General features: G+C 48.0%; 1 protein-coding gene across 1 annotated transcript in view; it reads right to left on the bottom strand.

Moving 5' to 3' along the window:
* AAAS (aladin WD repeat nucleoporin) overlaps nt 1-19,960 on the bottom strand; it is a 112,756-nt gene that overhangs the window by 76,687 nt on the left and 16,109 nt on the right. Inside the window, exons 2-4 of the mRNA XM_082246790.1 lie at nt 11,966-12,098; nt 10,257-10,384; nt 7,301-7,356 (exon numbers count right to left, since the gene is read on the bottom strand). Coding sequence (XP_082102916.1) covers nt 7,301-7,356; nt 10,257-10,384; nt 11,966-12,088 — 307 coding nt within the window. The 5' untranslated portion in view covers nt 12,089-12,098. The remainder of the gene's footprint in view (nt 1-7,300; nt 7,357-10,256; nt 10,385-11,965; nt 12,099-19,960) is intronic.

Genomic DNA, 19,960 nt, shown 5'->3' with positions numbered 1-19,960 from the left:
AATGTGGCCTCCCTAACAGCAATTCACCTAAAAGGGTCACAGAATCTCCTAGCAGACCTGCTAAGCAGAAGGAGAGTGGTAGAGGCAGAATGGAGTCTGAATCAGGAGGTTTTCACAATGATTACAGAAGCTAGGGGTTTCCCCAGATAGATCTATTCACCAACCAACAAAACACCAAGGTTGCGAGATTCTTTTCCCTCCACAGGGAGGATCAGGCTTGGGGGCTGGATGCTCTAGCTCATCAGTGGGACTTCCCTCTGTGTTATGCATTCCCTCCTTTCCAGTTAATACCTCTGGTTCTCAGGAAATTCAAGGAAGAATCCACAGATCTCATTTTGATCACGCCCTTCTGGCCAAAAAGGCCTTGGTTTGCCCTGTTGCTGAATCTGGCTTCAAAACCACCTTGGAAGCTTCCATCCAGAAGAGATCTTCTGATTCAGGGGACCCTGCATCATCCGGAATCAGATCAACTTCAGTTAACAGCGTGGTTTCTGAGGAAGACCTCTTAAGATCCCGGGGTCTTTCTGAGAAACTCATTACCACCCTTCTCTCCAGCAGGAAGAAGGTTACCAGAGACATTTATATGAAGATTTGGAAAAAGTATAATTCATGGTGTTCCACTAAGAAGTATGAACTTTTGAATTTAATTTCAGTGCTGGAATTTCTCCATGAGTGAATGGAGATGGGCCTGGCAGCCAGCACCCTTAAAACCCAAGTGGCGGCACTTTCAGTTTTCTTTGAGAGAACCTTATCTCAAGAGACTTTAATTATAAGATTCTTTAGGGCTTTAGCCCGCAATAGACCAGTAGCACTCAAGGTGTTCCCTAGATGGGACCTGTCCAATGTTTTATTTACAGGGATTAACCAAGTTTCCGTTTGAACCTTTGGATGAAGTTCCTTTAACGAATTTAGTTCTGAAAACAATCTTTTTAATTGCTATCACCTCAGCCAGAAGAGTTAGTGAAATCCAGGCACTTTCAGTTGCGGATCCTTTTTTGTCAGTATTTCCAGATCGAGTAGTACTCCGTACAGATCCAGCTTTTCTTCCAAAGGTTGTCTCCAATTTTCACCGTACCCAGGAAATTGTGCTCCCAACTTTTTCCTCGATGCCTGCTAACTCGCAAGAGGAGGCTTTTCATACATTGGATGTAAGAAGATGTCTTCTTCGTTTCCTTTCTGTAACCAAGGAGTTCAGGAAAACGAATGCTTTATTTGTGCTCTTTTTGGGCCCTCGTAAGGGTGAAAAAGCATCCAAAAGTACTTTGGGAAGATGGCTTAGATGGGCCATTGAACAAGCTTACTTGGCCCAGGGGGAAGAACCTCCAGAAGGTGTGGTAGCACATTCAACAAGGTCAGTGGCAACCTCATGGGCTGAAAGGGCTGGTGCTTCGCCTGAGCAGATTTGCAAAGCAGCTACCTGGTCGAGCTTTTCGACTTTCCTCAGACACTACAGATTGGATCTGTTGTCAGCCACGGATCAGGCTTTTGGCAGAAAGGGTGGGACTACAGCTTGCAGAACTAAGTGTAAGTTACTCGCTTATCCTCTCCAGGTGCTGTCCTGAAAGGCGATTGGAGAAAACCTAAGTTAGACTTACCGGTGACGGTATTTCTAAGAGCCTTTCAGGACAGCAGCAACTACCCTCCCTCGTTTTTATCTTTGTGTTATTTTATTAACAATATTAACCTGTGGTGGTTGTTATGTTTCATTATGTTTTCCAGATGTCGGAGGATACCCTATAACTGAGGCATGGTGGAAGAGGTGGAGCTTTTAAACTTGCAGTGTTTCCTGTTGAAGTGGGTGGAGCTGCGCTCTCTCCAGGTGCTGTCCTGAAAGGCTCTTAGAAATACCGTCACCGGTAAGTCTAACTTAGGTTTTTTTTTAACAAAGTACAAGTAAAACCAACAGAGGGATGGGTGCTGTGTCAGTCAATGAACTCAGAGAAAGATTTTACGCTAACAAAAATCTATTTTTTTTCCTATATTCATTGACGAACACAGCTTCTTTATTCTTGACATTTGGGATGTCTCAAAGCAGTGCCTCAATGAGGGGTGGCGAAACACAACTGAAACAAGGCAAACATGCTAGCCACCAAAACAACCCCTAAAAGGGGGCCACAAGGAAGCGTAAACAGCAGCCTGCAAAACTTTGCGCCCATAAAAAAAAAAAGAAAAAAAAAAACACACCTGAAGATGCAACACATCAACAGGGAAGATTTAGTAAGGGCTCTTTCACACGGAGCGGACCACATTTCGATCCGCTCCGGCACTTTTTTTTTTCACGGAGCGGATGACACTTTTCACGGAGCGGATGATATACGGACATAATGTATGTCTATGGACATCCGATTTTGCATCCGTTCCGTTTTTTTTAAACAGAACAAAAAAAGGGTTCTGTTCCAAAAAACGGAACAGGACTGAAAGGACAAAAAAAAAAAAAAAAAAAAATCGGATGTCAGCGGATGGTCATCCGCAATGCCATTGACATACATTATGTCCGTATATCATCCACAAAAAAATAGGATGATATAGGGACATGCGGAACGCCCATGTGAAAGGGCCCTAAGAGAACACACAGACCAGGTGCTGTCTCGCAACCCTGAGATATAGATGCCCGAATGCACCAGAGGCAAAAGAGAAACCTGCCCTTAGGAGTGAAAGCCTGAACAGGCGTCCAACAGAAAAAAACATGGCAGGGTCCAAGCCTTCCCCAAAACCAACAGGAGGAGGTTGCAGTGGACAAGGGCACATGAACCACACAGACCACGTCCAAAAGCGTGCAGCGCAAGCTCCTTAGGATGCCAAAACATTGCCACAACAAAGGCATGGCAATATTCTTAGGTAAGTGAGAGACTGACATCACCTGCCAGGCAGGGGAGACAAAAAAAAGGAATCAACCTATCCCTGTGAAAAAACAAATGGAGAGGAGGAAGCCAACTCAGATGCGCCCTGCAGAAGCAGAAAATACTCAAAAGGGCAACCCTCTGAGAAAGAGAAGCCAGGTAATATCCTCTATACTCACTAAGGGAAGGCTTCTAGAGAACCAAAACCCCAACTCAAACCCAATAAGGGTCACAGAGAGAACACAGGGAATGTAAACGAGAAACCCCTAAAAAAAAAAATCATCCAAGGTGGTCCAGACCCTTTGGAGGGGACCCTTCTGAAAAGGCAACCACCAGGGAACATCTAAGACCGTACCATGTCAGTGTACTACAGACTAGTCTGGGGCCACCCGAAGAACCAGAACCCCTACAGTTGCCATCCCATGAACCCTACAGCAGACAAGGGGAACACACGCATCCAATGCATCCGCCCGGGATACCCTTAGTCTCCCCCAATCATTACACCTCCTTGAAAGGAGGGAGATCAGGACAACCCCTCCAGGGATTCTCCACTGTAGGCAAATATGCCGAAAAACAAAGCTTGGGTACAGAACTCACTTCCAATGCCAATTCTCAATGCCGGATATGTGCACGACGGAGAAGGCCAGAAAAGTGCTGTGCACCCCACCACAACAGGACAATGTGCGTGTCAGCCTGGCTGAAGAACTAGGCCACAGTGGTGGTAGCATCTGATCTGGTTTGTATGCACACTTCCCCCTCCCTATGGAGGGAGGGAGTTTTTTGTAACTAATTGTCTTCACCCTGAGACTATGGATTGCTGAACTCGCAGCTGTTCTCCTACCAATTAATTCAAGGTGCGAGTGATTACATTTCCCGGCTACCACCCACTTGGTTCATCTACAAATGTTTGTCAGCATCCACAGTCTCATTGTGTGTGGTTATGAATAAGCGATATACAATCGTGAAACGCGTCTACCCGACATGTCTGTTCGTGCACTGTACTGTCTGTCTGCTGTATTTATGGAGAATAAAGGAGTTTGATTGGTTTTCATCTTATACCCTTGAGTGCGGTCTCTATCTTTTTGGATGTTTCTATGCTTGGACGGCGGATCTGACCTGCACCGGGCTTTGAACTTGCACCTGAGCGGCTTTTTTTCCTTGTTTGCCAGCATCTGATCTGACCCAAACAAAGAAACCATTGAGAAGGCAAAGAAAAATAACTCCTGGGTCAACCTCAACTCTCGTGCCCGAAGACAGTGAAGAGCAGGCGAACCAAGAGCTCTCCCTCCAGCTGGATAGGTTGGCATTTAATAGTGACCGTTCATAGGAAGGGAAGAGAGTGCACCCCAGTTAGTCAAACAGCGAACTGGAACACCACCATAAGAGGAAAGCCGTTGATCAGTCCAGAAAAAACGGAAGTCTAAGGAAATGAAGGGTCACCTTGCATGGACTGCAATTCCCTCTGCAGAATCCTCACATGGAACTGCTCACACAAGGCAACAAAGAAAGGTGGATACCATAGGGACCAGAGCCCACAAACAAGACTGCTGGGAGGATACCCACAGGACAAAAGCAATCCGACTGCAATCTGAAAAACGTCTACCAGAAGAAACATGCTGGCATGCTCTGAGTGGAGAATCAGGTCCATAGACTCCAGTCCCCTGGTCAGAACGGTTCTCAGGATGCTCTGTAACCAGCCGAAGCCCTGCAAGGAGCCTTAGGTCCCCTAAGCTATCCGTCACCAGGCAAAGCAATCCCAGCTGCCTCAGCAACACCATGGCTGGAGCCAACACCTCAGAAAAAACTGGGTGCAACAAAGCAGGTCAAGGTAAAATGCCATTATAGATGGGACACGTCCCCAACTGGAGATCGCAGGAAACATGTCCCTCGCCCATAGGAGCATCAGGTAAGCATCCTGGATGTCTACGGTTTGCGAAGAAAAAAACCCTGAGAAGACATGGATGGATTCCAGCTTGACCCACAGCCTGGCCTTTGGTACAGGAGGAACCTTCGGAACTTGTGCCAGCTTGGACATAGGGACAAATACCGCCTAGAGTGGCAGATTCAGCACCAGGCGCATAGAGGAAAAATAAATTGGAGGGAAAGAACTGCTTAAGCGGATAAAGGAGACGACGCTATACCACAGTTGGATACTGAGAACGCAGACCCACATGTTGTGAACATGGTGGGTTCCATGGTCCGAAAAACCAGCAAGGCAAAGCCCTACCCATAGAGAAGGTGGAACCACCTCAATGCTGAACAGGACTTATCCGGGAGCATCGTGGAATCGTTGGTCCAGGAATGCTTACCCCCCTCCAAGGGGGGGCCTCAAAGAGCTGGAGCTGTTCAGGCAGCAAGTAGAAGTGACTATCTATGGCCTGACAGCCACAGTACATGGCCCATATAATGTGAATCTTAAGACTCACAAACCAACAACGGTGATATTACACCTAGAAAACCAAGGCAGGGCCAATCTACATGCCAAGGCCTAGCCGTGGGCTCAAAGGGAGACCCGCCATGCGGTTGCCAGATGAGCCGCTCGGAGAAAGGCAACCTGCAAAAGGAGGCTGACCGAGGTTCCGCAAAACAAAGGCCTCGCAAAGGGAGCCGCCGCCCAAGGACCCACAAAAGGGGGCTGTTCGCAAAAGAGGCTGTTGTCAGACCCCATAAAGAAGGCTGCTGGCCAAGGCCCCATATGGTTCCCAGATAGGGGCCGCAAAATGAGGCCCAGCAAAAAGAAGACCATCCGAGAGGCCCCCCAAAAGGAAGGCTGTCGCGGGGGGGGGGGCCACAACACAAAAAGTGGCTACCGCCTTGACCTTTGCACTACAGCAGGGAGGAAGGCAAGGGCCCAGCAGCAAGGCAGCGGCGCCTCTGGCCGCCCCGCCACTGGAGCGGGTAGTCCCGCCAGGCAAGGGAGCCCTGCTGGTAGGCTGAAAAAGTCGCGGTCTAAAGTTGCAGGTGCGGCCGTACCGCTAGTAGGCCGCAAAAGCCGCAGCCTAAAGTTGCAGGCGCGGCTGTACCATTGGTAGGCTGCAAAAGCCACGAACTAAGGTTGCAGGTCCAGCCTTACCACTATTAGGCCGCAATAGCTGCGGCCTAAAGTCGTAGGCGCCACTACACTGCTGGTAGGCCGCAAAAGCTGCGGCCTAAAGTTGGGGGCGCAGCTGTACCACTAGTAGGCTGCAAAAGTCTCAGCCTAAAGTACCCCAGTAACACAGCCCTGAGTTAGGGGGACTCGGCAACATCTCAATATGCCACAAACACCTTAGGGAGATAGAGGGAGAACAAGCCCGGGGAGGGAGGGGGGGGGGGGGTAGTCTTCATATATACTGCCAGACTGGGATGACCGCCTGGATCTAGATTGCCCTGCCTGGCTATTAATAGAAGATCTCTGCAGGAAAAATAAAAAGGTAAAAAAAAAAGTAATGGAACTTCAGGTCCCAGCAGGGAGCCAGGTCCTTACTCCTCACTAGGCAGCTGTGTCTGTCAAAGAACGTAAGAAAAAGAAAGTTTTACTTTAAATAAAATCAGCCCCACCGTTTGTGTTTTTCCATATTTAAGTTTCTATGCATAACTGTTGAGAAACTGATCCAAAAAAGGTAGGGACACCTCCAAATTAGCTATTATATTTTTACATTCCTTAAATCAGTGTTTTGCAACCTTATTTCAGTCAAGGCACCCTTTAAAAATGATTGACAATCTTGAGGCACCCTTTAAAAATTATGGGCAGTCTTGAGGCACCCCATTCTAAAATGTAAAATAATAGTTTTACATAATGCAGCAACATTCACCCATGTAGGACACCCAACGTTAGCGAGGATTTATCCTCCCAAAGCAAATACACTTTTGTAAACTATTACTGACTAGTATTCCTAGGTTTCTCCATCACTCAGCTAATGTCACCCCAACGCTGATGGAGAGGAGCAGGGGAGGGTCAAACAAGGATGCTATGCAGGCGACCGACATCCTTCATATCAACTGATGGTGCCCTTGGTAGTTAGGATGCCGGCAGCTAGAAGGTTGTAACAGTGCACAATGAAAACCTTTGGCTTGGTTTAATTAAAAGGCAGGCTTTTCATCCACACGCCGGCTTGTATACAATTTTTGGGCAATTTTTAGGCTTTTTGCCAAGACACCCCTGAGAAAACCTCAAGGAACCCTAGCTGAAAAAGGCTGCCTTATGTACCTCATGCCTGGACCACTACCTAATTAGTTCATGCATTTATTTCCTTAGTGAATCAACTTTAACACTGTTTTAGGAGTTATTTACCTCATGTTTTTGGTTTGTGAGGTAAATACGTAACTCATGAGGTGATAGTGAATTGACATTTTCAGCATCTCATGAGATAATTGGAGAAAATTCTTAAGTGAATTGAGCCCACTGACCTAGAGCAAGCAGACAAATAAGGACTGTACACTTCAGTCAGAAATTATCCGTTTTGTGGCATGGATCTTACCTTCTCCTTCTGAGTTTGAGATCTCCTCAAGCATCCCAGCGAGTCCCATTTGCTTCCTGGAAAGGATTAAATAAGATGGACAGTGTATGTCAAGTATGAAAAGTGCGACATTCTTCAAAGTGCTTTTTAACAAATGGAATATTGCTCTTGTACTACACCCAACTGATGTATTAATGATTATAAAGGAAAATAATGTTGCTGTCACACTAAAAGTAGACCTTTCCCTAAAGATCACTTACAATGACACACCCTGATTAGTGAGCCATTGGCGATGTAACCCTTGCCCCACACATTCTGGGAAGGCAGCATCAAATATGCTCCCCCACCCCCCAGATGATGTACACTGGCACATGTTGCAGGAGGCAGTAAAGGGAGATGAATTCAGCTCCCCTTAGTGAAAAAGGCCATAGTGAGAAGAACAGGTAAAAAAAGAATGACAAGGTATGCAAAGAATATGCCTTGCAATGGGGCTTTGCCTTATATGTGCACATAAAGGAAGCACAGTATGGACCGTATATAGACGACATTTATGTTATTAAAAAAGAAAAAAAACAGACATTAAATTAATAGTACATAAGGGTGGCAAAAGAGGTAGAAGTCATACTATCCTTTAACATAACACCTCCTTACCAGGTTTACCTCTCTGCATTCCTATAAACACTGCATCGTTATGTATGGGGAGCTCTCCTTAGCTTTATGGTCTTGCCTAACCTTCCAGGTACTTGCTTCTTTTCTTCTTTCCCCAACGCCTTACTTTTGCCACCCTCATGTCTGTTGCATTCTGTGTATGAATCAATTTAAAACAACTACACCCGTTTAAGGTATCAAATTGTACTATCAACTAAGCACTTTTTTTTCCCCTTTTCATATACATCACACAGAGTCTTTATACGGTCCACACCGTGCTTCCTTTACCTGCACATGAGGTTCTCTCTGTTAACAAATTCAATTATTCCTTTTTTTTTAGCTTATCGACTTTTATTACAACCAAACAATTTTTAATAGATTGTACGATTTTTATTATTTTCATCATGGTTTTTTTCTTTTGTATTTCTATCATGTGCATTGACTGGCGTTGTGAATAAGCTTATGACTCTTTTGTTGGTTTTACATTACATTTTCATTCATTCTTTTAGTTATCCTGAAAATTTTTTATCATCATTAATAGATCTCATTGATTTCCTTTATATTTCATTTAAAACAAGCCGAGAAGCAGCTGTCAGAGAAACTGATGAAGAGGAGGTGGTTCTTAAAAACGTGTATCCCACAAACCATTGCGCCATCTCACTGGAAGGGTTAACTGCTCGTCTTGTTTAGTACAGAGCAGGAACAGTTTTACTCACAAAGTTGCAATTGTTAAAAGCGGATCACAGATCTCAGCATAGTTACATCCAATTTGTGTCAACGAGTAACAGATACAACAGGAACTGAAGACCCCCGTGGGCTGTTTCGTTTCGAGGTGGCTCTGAATAGGAATTCCTCAAAACGCGTCAGCCCACGGGGGTCTTCAGTTCCTGTTGTATCTGTTACATGTCGATATAAATTGGAAGGAACTATGCTGAGATCTTTCAGGCTTTTTTAACAATTGCAACTTTGTGAGTAGAATACTTACCACGTTTATAATACAATAAATTATTTGTCTCAGGATAAGGCACTAGCTTGGTGCATCCTCTGTTTTTATAGTTGCAGTGTTGTAGACTTCCCCAAGTCTTTGAGGGCAGCAAGACCATGGCTTTCTGCTTTCAAGTGTAATGAAGATTTAAACATACCCATACCCGGGGCTATTTTCCTAAGTGCAGGAGGCATTGTGTTTGTGACAGCCTCAAACAGTTTTACTCACCTGATCCCCGGCTTCTTTGGCAGATGGAACTCTAGCAGTGAACTGTCCCTCGGCAAGAAAATGTCCAATTGCAGGGCTATGGACCCTGTTGTGGTCTTGATGATGTCAGGAACCTTGACCGCAAGAGTGCAGAGAGAAGAGACTGCAGGGAGGAGCGAAGGATGGTGTAACTGAACTTCCCATTTTTGTTCTCTTAGACCAGGCATCACTAAAAAGGCGGAAAGCGGCCCGGATGGAGACAGAGTTACTGTCCCATTCGGACCGCTGCGGCTCCATCATTTAAAAGCCGGTTCTTCACATCAGCTGCTGCCACTGTCATTATCACAGCAGAGCAGAGAGTGGGAGGCAGCTGCAGGACAACTCTAGATAGGGAGCGGGAGACAAAGCAGCTTTGGATAGAGGGTGGGAGCTGCTAGAGTTAACTTTTCAAGTGTTCCAGCAGGTGATTGGTGTGCGGATGTAGGGTGGTCCTAGCAACCAGTTACCTGCTGGGACGCTTGAAAAGTTAACTCTGGCAGCTCCCGCTCTTCATCCAAAGCTGCGGTGTCTCCCGCTGTCAAGAGCTGTCCTGCCTCCTGCTCTATGTACCTAAGTAAGGTAGGAGAACTGAGGGGGCTAGAATGTGAATAGAAGGACAGAGCTGTGGGGGTCTGCAATGTGAATGTGGGGGGGGGGGGGGGGAGCAATAATCCTTGCAGTGCAGGCACAGCCCCACTGCAAGGGATCATTTTTAAGTTGCTCGGAGTTGATATTTAGGTTTCCTAGATGTAATTCCAGGCGTAACATAGCCCGCAATAACTAAACAGAGACATGAACTTTGGCTAGTTTCAAACTATTGCAGGTGGGTTAAATCATACGCCTTTCCGCAACCATAGGCATGGCAGGAGTGCCATTTATACCAAATGACACCCCCAGGTTTCGGAAAAAGCAGTATGTTTACGCAGAAACCTGCAGAACCGCATGGATGGTGCCAAAGCACCATGTGGTTTCAATGCAGCTGTGGTTTTACAAAAGGGACACAGACCTTTTCCCTGTGCAAATGTGTGCCACACCAAAACAAGATAGTGTGAATTTAGCCTTAAAAGAGAATAATCAAAGTTTGGCATGGTCACTTACCATGAATTCAAGCATCTTTTCCACACGCTCTCCTTATGATGGATAAATGCTGCTTTGCTGCTAACTTCCATTCTACCCGGAACCTTCACTGAATCTAGAGGAATTGTAATTTCTGGAACATTTACCAGCTATAAAGACAAAAACACAGTGGTTGCGTTTTTGGCAAAAAGAACAGCACAAAAAGCATAACTAAAATATGAAATTCAGAAGAATAAACCTGAACTCCAGTAAACAAAAAAAATAAAAATGAACAGCCCATTAACAAAAAATAACAAAACTAGATTTATTCCAGAGATTTTCCCTGCAGTATGCGGTCCTCAGTCTGATCACATCATTCAACCCATTTCCTCTAAGCCCAGGTATTCGTGGACCCACCTCCAGCCTATGACTAGACCGCAAAAGAAACAGCACAGTGATGAGGCTAGTCTTGTCACTCTGCTTTCTCTTACTAATACCATGTTTCATGGCAGCACTTGAGCCGACTGGATCCTTGTGCTGCTTCTTCCTGTAACACTCCAGCTTTGCTATACAGGCACCGCAAAAAACTCTTATCAGGTCAAATTCAAGTACTTCTACTGCTTGCATTTAAAAAAAAAAAATACATTTAATGATGTATATTACAGATTTGCCTGATTTGTGTATTTTCTGTCTATAGTTCATCTTTAAAAACCACACATGCTGTACCGTAGGCAGAGAGAGAAGTCATAAGTCATCTTGCAGTTATTTGACTTCTTACTGAATTCTAACCTATAAAATCAATGGTTTTGTAATGTTGCATTTACAGACCAACAGCAGCATGGATACAGATAGCAATCTGTTTTCTGTAATAACTACCTGCAATAAAAAGTTACCACTCTTATACAATTTATGCTGGCTGGAATAAAGACTATTAGGATTACACCTCAAAATAAAAGCTCTAGAAACAGGAGGTCATCCTACTGGAATTTAGGATAAGTCATATAGATGAAATGGCTGTATAAGTCAAATATAGTGTGGAATTCCACCAAGGGGGCTGTAAATTAAATACTGGTGTGTAGTCCGAGGAGCCAACTGGACCAACTGTTCACTGGTGTCATATCACTTGGTGGGGTGTAGCCATATACTAGGTATGCTTGCAAAGACTTCAACCCTCATTGATGATGCTGACAAAGAATACTTCACAGTCGCAATGGTTGTAGTGCTCCAGGGTGAGCCATAAGGAAGGAAGATATACGCAAGTCCAACACACCCACTCTAGGAAATGTATTGCTCATTCCAGGAATAAACACAATGGCTCTACTTAGACCATATGAAAGTCAATACAGCCCAATCACACATATACTTAGACAGCCATAATATTAGTTCCAAATCCACATGGCATATGTGGGACAAACCAATAGTGCACGTTTGTAGTACTTATCAGTCCATGGCAACATCTCCATAAGGCATAAGTAGCTCAGCTGAGGAACAGCCTGATTGGTTTTACTGCATCAGAGGCTGTATAAACACCATTAGCAACTGTACCCCACATGATCCACAAAACCAAACCCACTCTCTACTATATCCCATCTTTCACTTTGCTGCTCTTGCCTGCTTCCTTCATTTCACGTTTTATTTTACAGAGAGAGTAACCAAGCAGTACACCGGAGGTGTCCAGTTTAAATTATTTTCAATATATTACTTTACTTCTATTGCTACAGTAACTTACTTCTATTGCTACAGTCACTTACTGAAGTATTAAAGGAAGAGGGTGGGCTGTTACTTGTATGCGATGGCATCATTTTATTGTTGTGTTCATACAGCATGATATCTCCACGTGGAAGAGGCAGAGGGAACAAATTCAAAGAACACATTTTGCTGGATCTGCAAATGTTAAGAAAGACACAATATTAAACACATAGCTGCTATTTTTTAGAATGACTATGAACAATTCTGAAGTGACTTATTAAAGCCTGTTCATAATATTACCTCAAAGGGTTTCACTATACTAAAAGTCAACAAATTTGGTGATGCTGGCATTTTTCATCCACGATTCTTGAAATTGCTATAAAATTATACAATGTACCCAGCAAAAAATATTTTTTTCTGGTGCACACAAAACCGGTACACTATCTTACAAAAATTATTGGGGCGCCTGCTTTTACATGCACATGAACTTTAATGGCATCTCAGTCTTAGTCCGTAGGGTTCAGTATTGAGTTGGCCCACCCTTTGCAGCTATAACAGCTTCAACTCCTCTGGGAAGGCTGTCCACAAGGTTTAGGAGTGTGTCTATGGGAATGTTTGACCATTCTTCCAGAAGCACATTTGTGTGGTTAGGTACCTCCATCGGCTTAAAGCCAGGACTCTGTGCAGGCCAGTCAAGTTCCTCCATACCAAACTCGCTCAGTCATATCTTTATGAACCTTGCTTTGTACACTGGTCCAAATCATTTGGTGGAGGGAGGATTATGGTGTGGGCTTGTTTTTCAGGGGTTGGGCATCCAGTGAAGGGAACTCTTAAGCGTCAGCATACCAAGACATTTTGGACAATTTCATGCTCCCAACTTTGTGGGAACCGTTTGGGGATGGCCCCTTCCTGTTCCAACATGACTGCGCACCAGTGCACAAAGCAAGGTCCATAAAGACATGGATCAGTGAGTTTGGGGAGGAGAAACTTGACTGGCCTGCACAGTCTTGATCTCAACCCGATAGAACACCTTTGGGATAAATTAATTTAGAGTGGAGGCTGCAAGCCAGGGCTTCTTGTCCAACAACAGTGCCTGACCTCACAAATGCCCTTCTGGAAGAATGGTCAAACATTCCCATAGACACACTCCTAAATCTTGTGGACAGCCTAAATCTTGTGGACAGCCTTCGAGAAGAGATGAAGCTGTTATAGCTGCAAAGGGTGGGCCAACTTAATATTGAACCCTACAGACTAAGGCTGGGATGCCATTAAAGTTCATTTGCGTTTAAAGGCAGCCATCTAAATACTTTTGATAATAATACAGTGTGTATTTTTCATTGATCAACATGGGTACTTTGACAAAGGCCTTTACAAACATAATATATGTATGTGTTGCGATAAGATATATCTTCTAACTATTGAAAACTATTTGTACATACATACTGCGGCAGTGACAGTCATTGGTTTGTACAGGCTTTCCAGCTGCAGCTGTCCAAAACCACCTGCAATTCCAACCGCAAGAATCCACTGTTCAGATCTGTGCTACATTATAGTAGGCCAGGTGTGTTTAAAACAAATTGAAGTATAAATATACATATATTTTTTATATGCATTTTCTCTCTATGAGTGCAAAGGTTTCAAGCTATAAGGCCATCACATCTGCTTGAACTCAGTGCAGAAAACAGACACATATACTGTACATCATGCTGTCAGGATAACATAGAAGAAATTAAGGGCTGGTTCACACGGGCTTCAGCATTTGAAAACGTCAGGAAAACAGCATGGTTGAAGCTTTTAAAGTGCTATTAAGCTGCATTTTGAGGATGTTCGATATCTAAGCTTCTGTTCTGTCACTTCAAACAAGCTGCTATCAGGCTTCAGTAAGCTCCAGCACAGCTTGAAACTTCTTTACACACAGTTCTTCAAAAAGGACCCCATGTACCACAGTGTGTACCACAGCCTATTTGTGGATTCCCAGGGTTGTGCATTCAGCAACGGGTGGGTGCATCCTGCCATCTGCCAGACGGATTTGGAGGGGGGGGGGGGGGCACAACAATGGTGTATTTCGCTGAAGAGATGGCCATTTTTTTGAAGAACAGAGCACAGGATTTTAATATATTAGAAACACTGTGGTGCATGGGGACCTTATTGTGAAATGCGTATAAAGGTGAACTTGCCATTTAAAATAACAGAAAGCACCCTTTGTTTTGATTGGCGTTTAGAGACTAATGCCCCGTACACACGTGCAGATTATCTGAAGACTTTTGTCTGCAGACTTACCAAAACCATATAATATGAGGTCAAACCTAAACACTTTCAATTTGTATGCAATCCGGTAGGCCCTTGCACTACATAGAAAAGGTAAATCTGAAGACAAAAATCTTCAGATAATCTGCACGTGTGTACGGGGCATAAGTGCAGCCAAAATAAAAACAATAATCAGCACAAGGGACATAACAGTCAGTATGTGTGCCTGTGCAGAAAGAAAAAAAAAATAACTTGATGGGTTATAACACTTCCTTACACTATTCAAAATGAAAATACACGGGGGCGTGGCTTGGACATGACCGAGTGAGGACGCACTGCTCTTCGGCTCCCGCAGCCCGCCGCTTTTATAGCCTTAAACCGGACGAACAGCCTGCTCCAACTTCTCCTGAACCCCCATGTCACAACGCAGGAGGGCCCAGTCCCAGCCTCGGGGCTCGGCGAGATCGTCCAAGACCTCCATCAGCTCCTTTTTTACGGAGGATCGGGGCCAGCGTGCAGGCCCCTCCAAGATGGCGCCGGACCGCGACTCGCGGGAAGCCACTGCTCCTACGGCTGACGGCTGCTCCCAACCCGAAGCGTCACCTATTCCTTCGCCCGTGCTGGTGAGTGACACTGCACCCCCACCCTCCCCGGGATCCTCCGCTTCCCCTGACCGGGGCTCTGACGTTCCAGACCTCCTTGGGGATAGGGATCTGCGCCAGCACATTTGGGCCCTCCCGACTAAGGCTGATCTTGACCGCTTTGCTAGCCGGGTGGAGACGGCCTTCAAGCAGGACATTGAGCAGCTGAAGACCGACACAGCCCATTTGGGTTCCCGGCTGGAATCCCTGGAGCAGAAGGTTGAAGACTCCCTTCCTGTGCTGACACAGTTCCAGGAGCGGTTTAGGGCACAGGATCAGCGCATTGAGGCTCTCCTTTGCCAAATGGATGATCAGGAGAACCGCAGCCGCAGATCTAATATCAGGATCAGAGGGATGCCGGAGGCAACTGCTGCCAAAGACATTGTTCCCACCTTACAGGATATCTTCCGGGAGATCCTGGATTTGCCTGCGGCGGCCCCTATGGAGATCGACAGGGCCCACCGGGCGCTCCGTCCGCCATCGCAAGACGCTGACAATCCCAGGGACATCATTTGTAAACTCCACCGTTATGTTATTAAGGAGCAGATCATGCAGAAGATGCGCAGACGCCCTTTCTTTGAATTTGATGGAGCCCGCTTGTTTTTCTATCAGGATCTCTCTAGACGCACCCTTATGCAAAGACGCTCTCTCCAGCCTCTATTGGAATCCCTGAGGGCCGCAGGAGCTACGTATCGTTGGGGCTTTCCTTTTAGCCTCCAAGCGGAGCACAATGGTAAATCTGCAATACTGCGCACGAAAGATGATCTCCCTGGCTTTCTATCCCACCTGGATTTGGGCCCTGTGGACTGGCGTCAAGACCTCAATGTGGTTGTCCCACAGCAGAATGGTCCCTGGCTCCCTGCTCGGGCTCGGAAGGGCTCTCGGGGTCGCAAGCGCCGATCGGGCGGGGCTTCCCCTGGCCCGGCTCCCCGGGGTGACCAGGCCTAAACTCCTATCCTAGTGACTGTCTGCCCCCGCTCCCCTCTCTGCCTCTCGTTTGGGTGGGCCTCCTCCTGAGGCTTTCCTGTGACTGCTGCTGGAATTGGTTTGCTTGGGGGAGGGGGTGGGGGGGTTTATTTCCCTTTGTGGGGTTCGTTATTCATTTCATGATTCCAGGTTTATTTTTTGCACTGTTTTTGCGGGGGCTGTACAGGCTCCTGCTCCTCGTGTCTGACTTCACTTCTCCTGTAGGCCATATCCCTGTCCCTACGGGGCCTTGGGAGTTTGCCCTATTTTGGGCACCATGGCGGGGTCCGCAGGGGGCAGCCATGTTACTGGACATGGGCCCGGGGGTGGGCTCCGCGCCCTCCTCCGACCCCATCGCCTGGCGTACTGCCCAGGTGGCCGTGTTTTTCATGGCCTTGTTGTTCATTGAATGTATGTTTATTTGTTCATGGTTTTTTCCTTTTTTTGGCTCTATAACTGTCTCTCTCTGCCTCCCTTTCCTCTCCCTTTTTTCCTCTCCATCCCCCTCCCCCTTCTTTTTCTTCCTCTCCCCTAGGTTCCGGTTTTTCCGCGCCTGGCTCCCTGTGTCTTGCAGCAGCGCCCCTGGTGATCATGCGTCTGACATCATGGCTGAGGTTAAGGTAGTGTCCTACAATGTTCGTGGTCTCTGCTCCCCCAACAAACGCAGCCGTCTGTGGCTGGAACTGAAGCGACTTAAGGCGCAGGTGGTTTTTCTGCAGGAGACTCATTTCACGGCCGCATCTGCCCCCAAACTCCCGACCCACCTGTACCCCCAGTGGTTCTTGAGCCACTCCCCGGTATCTAAATCCCGGGGTACGGCTATTGCAATCCACAAGACCTGCCCCTTTCAGCCGACCGCTCACCTGACCGACCCACAGGGCCGTTTTGTGTTTCTTAAGGGAACCATCGGGGGCCAGACTTACACCTTCGCTACGTTGTATGCCCCTAACACCCAGCAGATTTCCTTTATTGATAGGGTGCTGGAGCTATTGTCTGGTTTTCGCGAGGGTCGTCTGGTCCTTGGGGGGGGGATTTTAACGTGTCCCCGGACCCGTCGTTGGACGTGTCGGCGGGCCGCTCGGCGCATTCCTACGCTTTCTTACGGCACTTTCGCAAATCCTTCCAGGAGCACGCGTTGGTCGATAGCTGGCGTGTGCTCAACGCCTCCGCTCGCGATTATAGCTACTATTCCGCTGTCCACGATGTCTACACCCGGATCGACTTGCTGTTTGTCGATCAGGGTGCCTTAGACTCGCTCCTGGACTCCACGGTTGAGCAGATCACGATCTCTGACCACGCCCCCATTACCTTGCGCATAGCTCTGGCCCCGGTATCCGCGAAGCCCTGGTCCTGGAAACTCAATGAGAACCTACTGGATGACCCTCGGGTCTCCTCGGGGGTCGAGGAGACGCTCGCCCACTATTTTTCCGAAAAAGCATCAGGGGAAGTTAGCGAAGGCATGGTGTGGGAGGGGCACAAGGCCGTGGTCCGGGGTTCCCTCATTGCCTGGGGTTCCAAGCTTAAGAAGGAAAGGCAGCTGGACTTTCAGCGGGTCCTCTCTGCTTTGCAGCGTGCGGAACTGTCCCACAAGCGCACCTCTGACCCTGCAGCTCTGGCGGAACTGACTGAGCTCCGTGCCACTTTTGCGAAACTGTTGGATCGCCAGATTACCCGTCGGCTTAGGTACATGGCACATCGGTACTACGAGTTCGGTAACAAATGCGGCAGGATGTTGGCCAGAGCGCTCCGGAAGCGCCGGCTCTCGGTCCATGTCGCCAAGCTGCACACACCGACGGGCACCCCGGTCTTTCACAGCTCTAGAATGGCGTCGATGTTTCGGGACTACTATGCGGCCCTGTATGACCTCTCTCCTGGCGGGGATGCGTCATCTTTGGCGCGTAGGCGCCGGGAGATAGATGAATACCTGTCGTCCGTGGGTTTGCCGGGTGTTTCCTCGGCCCAACGTGAGGTCTTGGAGGCCCCCATCACGGTAGACGAGTTACTAACCACGGTACGGTCTCTGCCGGACGGGAAGGCTCCCGGTCCGGACGGCTTCACCAAAGCGTATTATATCAGATATTTCCCCCTACTCCACAAGCACATGTGCGCCTTTTTCAACAAACTGGCTGAGGGGGGTAGCCTTCCTCGGGACATGTCCTTGGCGCACATTACGGTCCTACCCAAGGACGGCCGGGATCACACTGTACCCCAAAATTACCGCCCCATCTCGCTTTTGAACACGGACCTGAAGCTTTTTGCCAAGGTCCTGGCGAATAGGATGAAGTCTCTGATTCCCGACATCGTGCACCCGGATCAAACAGGGTTTGTGCTGGGGCGGGAGGCGAGGGACAACTCTGTCCGCGCCCTCCATCTTATTCACTGGGTCCGCACCCGGTCTCCCCAGCCCCCCTATCTACTGCTGTCGACAGATGCGGAGAAGGCTTTCGATCGAGTGGATTGGAGCTTTCTCACGGCCGTCCTAAAGCGATTGGATATAGGTCCCCGTATGCTGAGTTGGATCTCTGCCTTGTATCAATCCCCAGTGGCCCAGGTTAGGGTCAATGGCAACCTCTCCGAGCCGTTCCCCATCCGAAATGGCACACGACAGGGCTGCCCCTTGTCGCCCCTGCTATTTGCCCTGACCCTGGAGCCTTTGCTTTGCAGGGTGCGGGCGAATGTGAACATTAAGGGGGTCACGGTGGGCTCTTCGGAGCATAAGCTTTCCGCTTACGCGCACGATGTCCTGTTCCACGTGACGGACCCGGTCACCTCGCTGCCCAATCTGATGGCGGAACTCTCGGAGTATGGTAAAGTGTCCAACTTTCAGGTAAACTATTCTAAGTCAGAGATCCTACCCATCTCTATACCCCCGTCTATGGCGTCGGCGTTACGGTCCTCCTTCCCGTTTTCGTGGACGGTATCCACCATGAAATATTTGGGTGTCCATCTCACCCCCTCCCTGGACTCCCTATACGCTTCTAACTACGTCCCCTTGTTACGGCGGATTCGTGGAGATCTCGAGTCCTGGAATAAATCCTCCTTTACGTGGGTCGGCCGCACTAATATCCTTAAGATGGCGGTTCTCCCTAGAGTGTTGTTTCTCCTGCAGAGGCTCCCTGTGCCGCTTCCCCGGCGCTTCTTCGCCGAATTGAAGAGCTTGTTTATTAACTTTGTTTGGGGGGGCAAGAGACCTCGGATAGCTGTTGCTTTGTTGCAGAGGACCAAAAGAGAGGGGGGCCTCGGCCTGCCTAACATTTTGCAATACTATAGAGCTGTGGCTCTCCAACGCCTGTTGGATTGGCGGTTTCAGACCTCCACTAAACTGTGGGTCTCCTTAGAGAAAACGGTGGCCGGCGGAAACTTGGCATACGCCCCGTGGGTGCCAGCGGAGGACAGGGGACTGTCGCATTGGGCATCCCCCCTGACGACCCACTCACTTCGGGTGTGGAATAGGTTGAATGGGGCCTTGGCTCTGGCCCCTTCCACTTCTCCGCTGGCTCCAGTGGGGGGATTTCCTTGGTTCTCCCCGGGTGAGCGGCTATCGTTTCTGGGCTCCTGGGCCAGCGACGGTGAGGTCAGCTTGGCTCGTTTCTGGTCGGATGGGCAGTTGGTCCCCCTGGGGACACTACGTGATCGCTATGGGAGCTTTCCATTTGATTTCTGGAGGCACCAACAGCTGTCACATTTCGTGGCCTCGCTTTGTCAGCGGGCGCAGATCAGGACCGAGCTTACTGGCTTTGAGCGTCTATGGGCGGCCCGTGACCCCCAGCCGCATCTAATTTCCTTTCTGTATAAGTTGTTGGAGTCGGCCAGGCCCCCCTCAAAGCCTTACTTTATCCGGGCATGGGAGAGGGACTTGGATCTGGAGTTCTCCCCCGAACAACTCCATAGAATGTACCGCATGACCCATTCTAGCTCGGTAGACTCAAAAACGCAAGAGAATAACTACAAACTGCTTACTAGGTGGTATAGGGTCCCAGCCACTCTGGCCAGGTTTTGCCCCGGGGTCTCGGATGGCTGCTGGAGGGGCTGTGGGCAGAGGGGGACGCTCCTCCACGTCTGGTGGTCGTGCCCCTTGCTCCGCCCGTTCTGGGATATGGTTCGGCAACACATTCGGGCTGGCACCGGTGTGGACCTGCCGGACTGCCCGGGTCTTTTTCTCCTGCATGCCCCTCTGGTGCCCATTCCGAAATACAAACGAAG

This window comes from Pelophylax lessonae (genome assembly GCF_965119305.1).
Source record: "Pelophylax lessonae genome assembly, chromosome: 2".
Lineage (NCBI taxonomy): Eukaryota > Metazoa > Chordata > Amphibia > Anura > Ranidae > Pelophylax > Pelophylax lessonae.
Note: the sequence above shows the minus strand (reverse complement) of the source record. Positions and strands in the feature narration are given on the sequence as shown.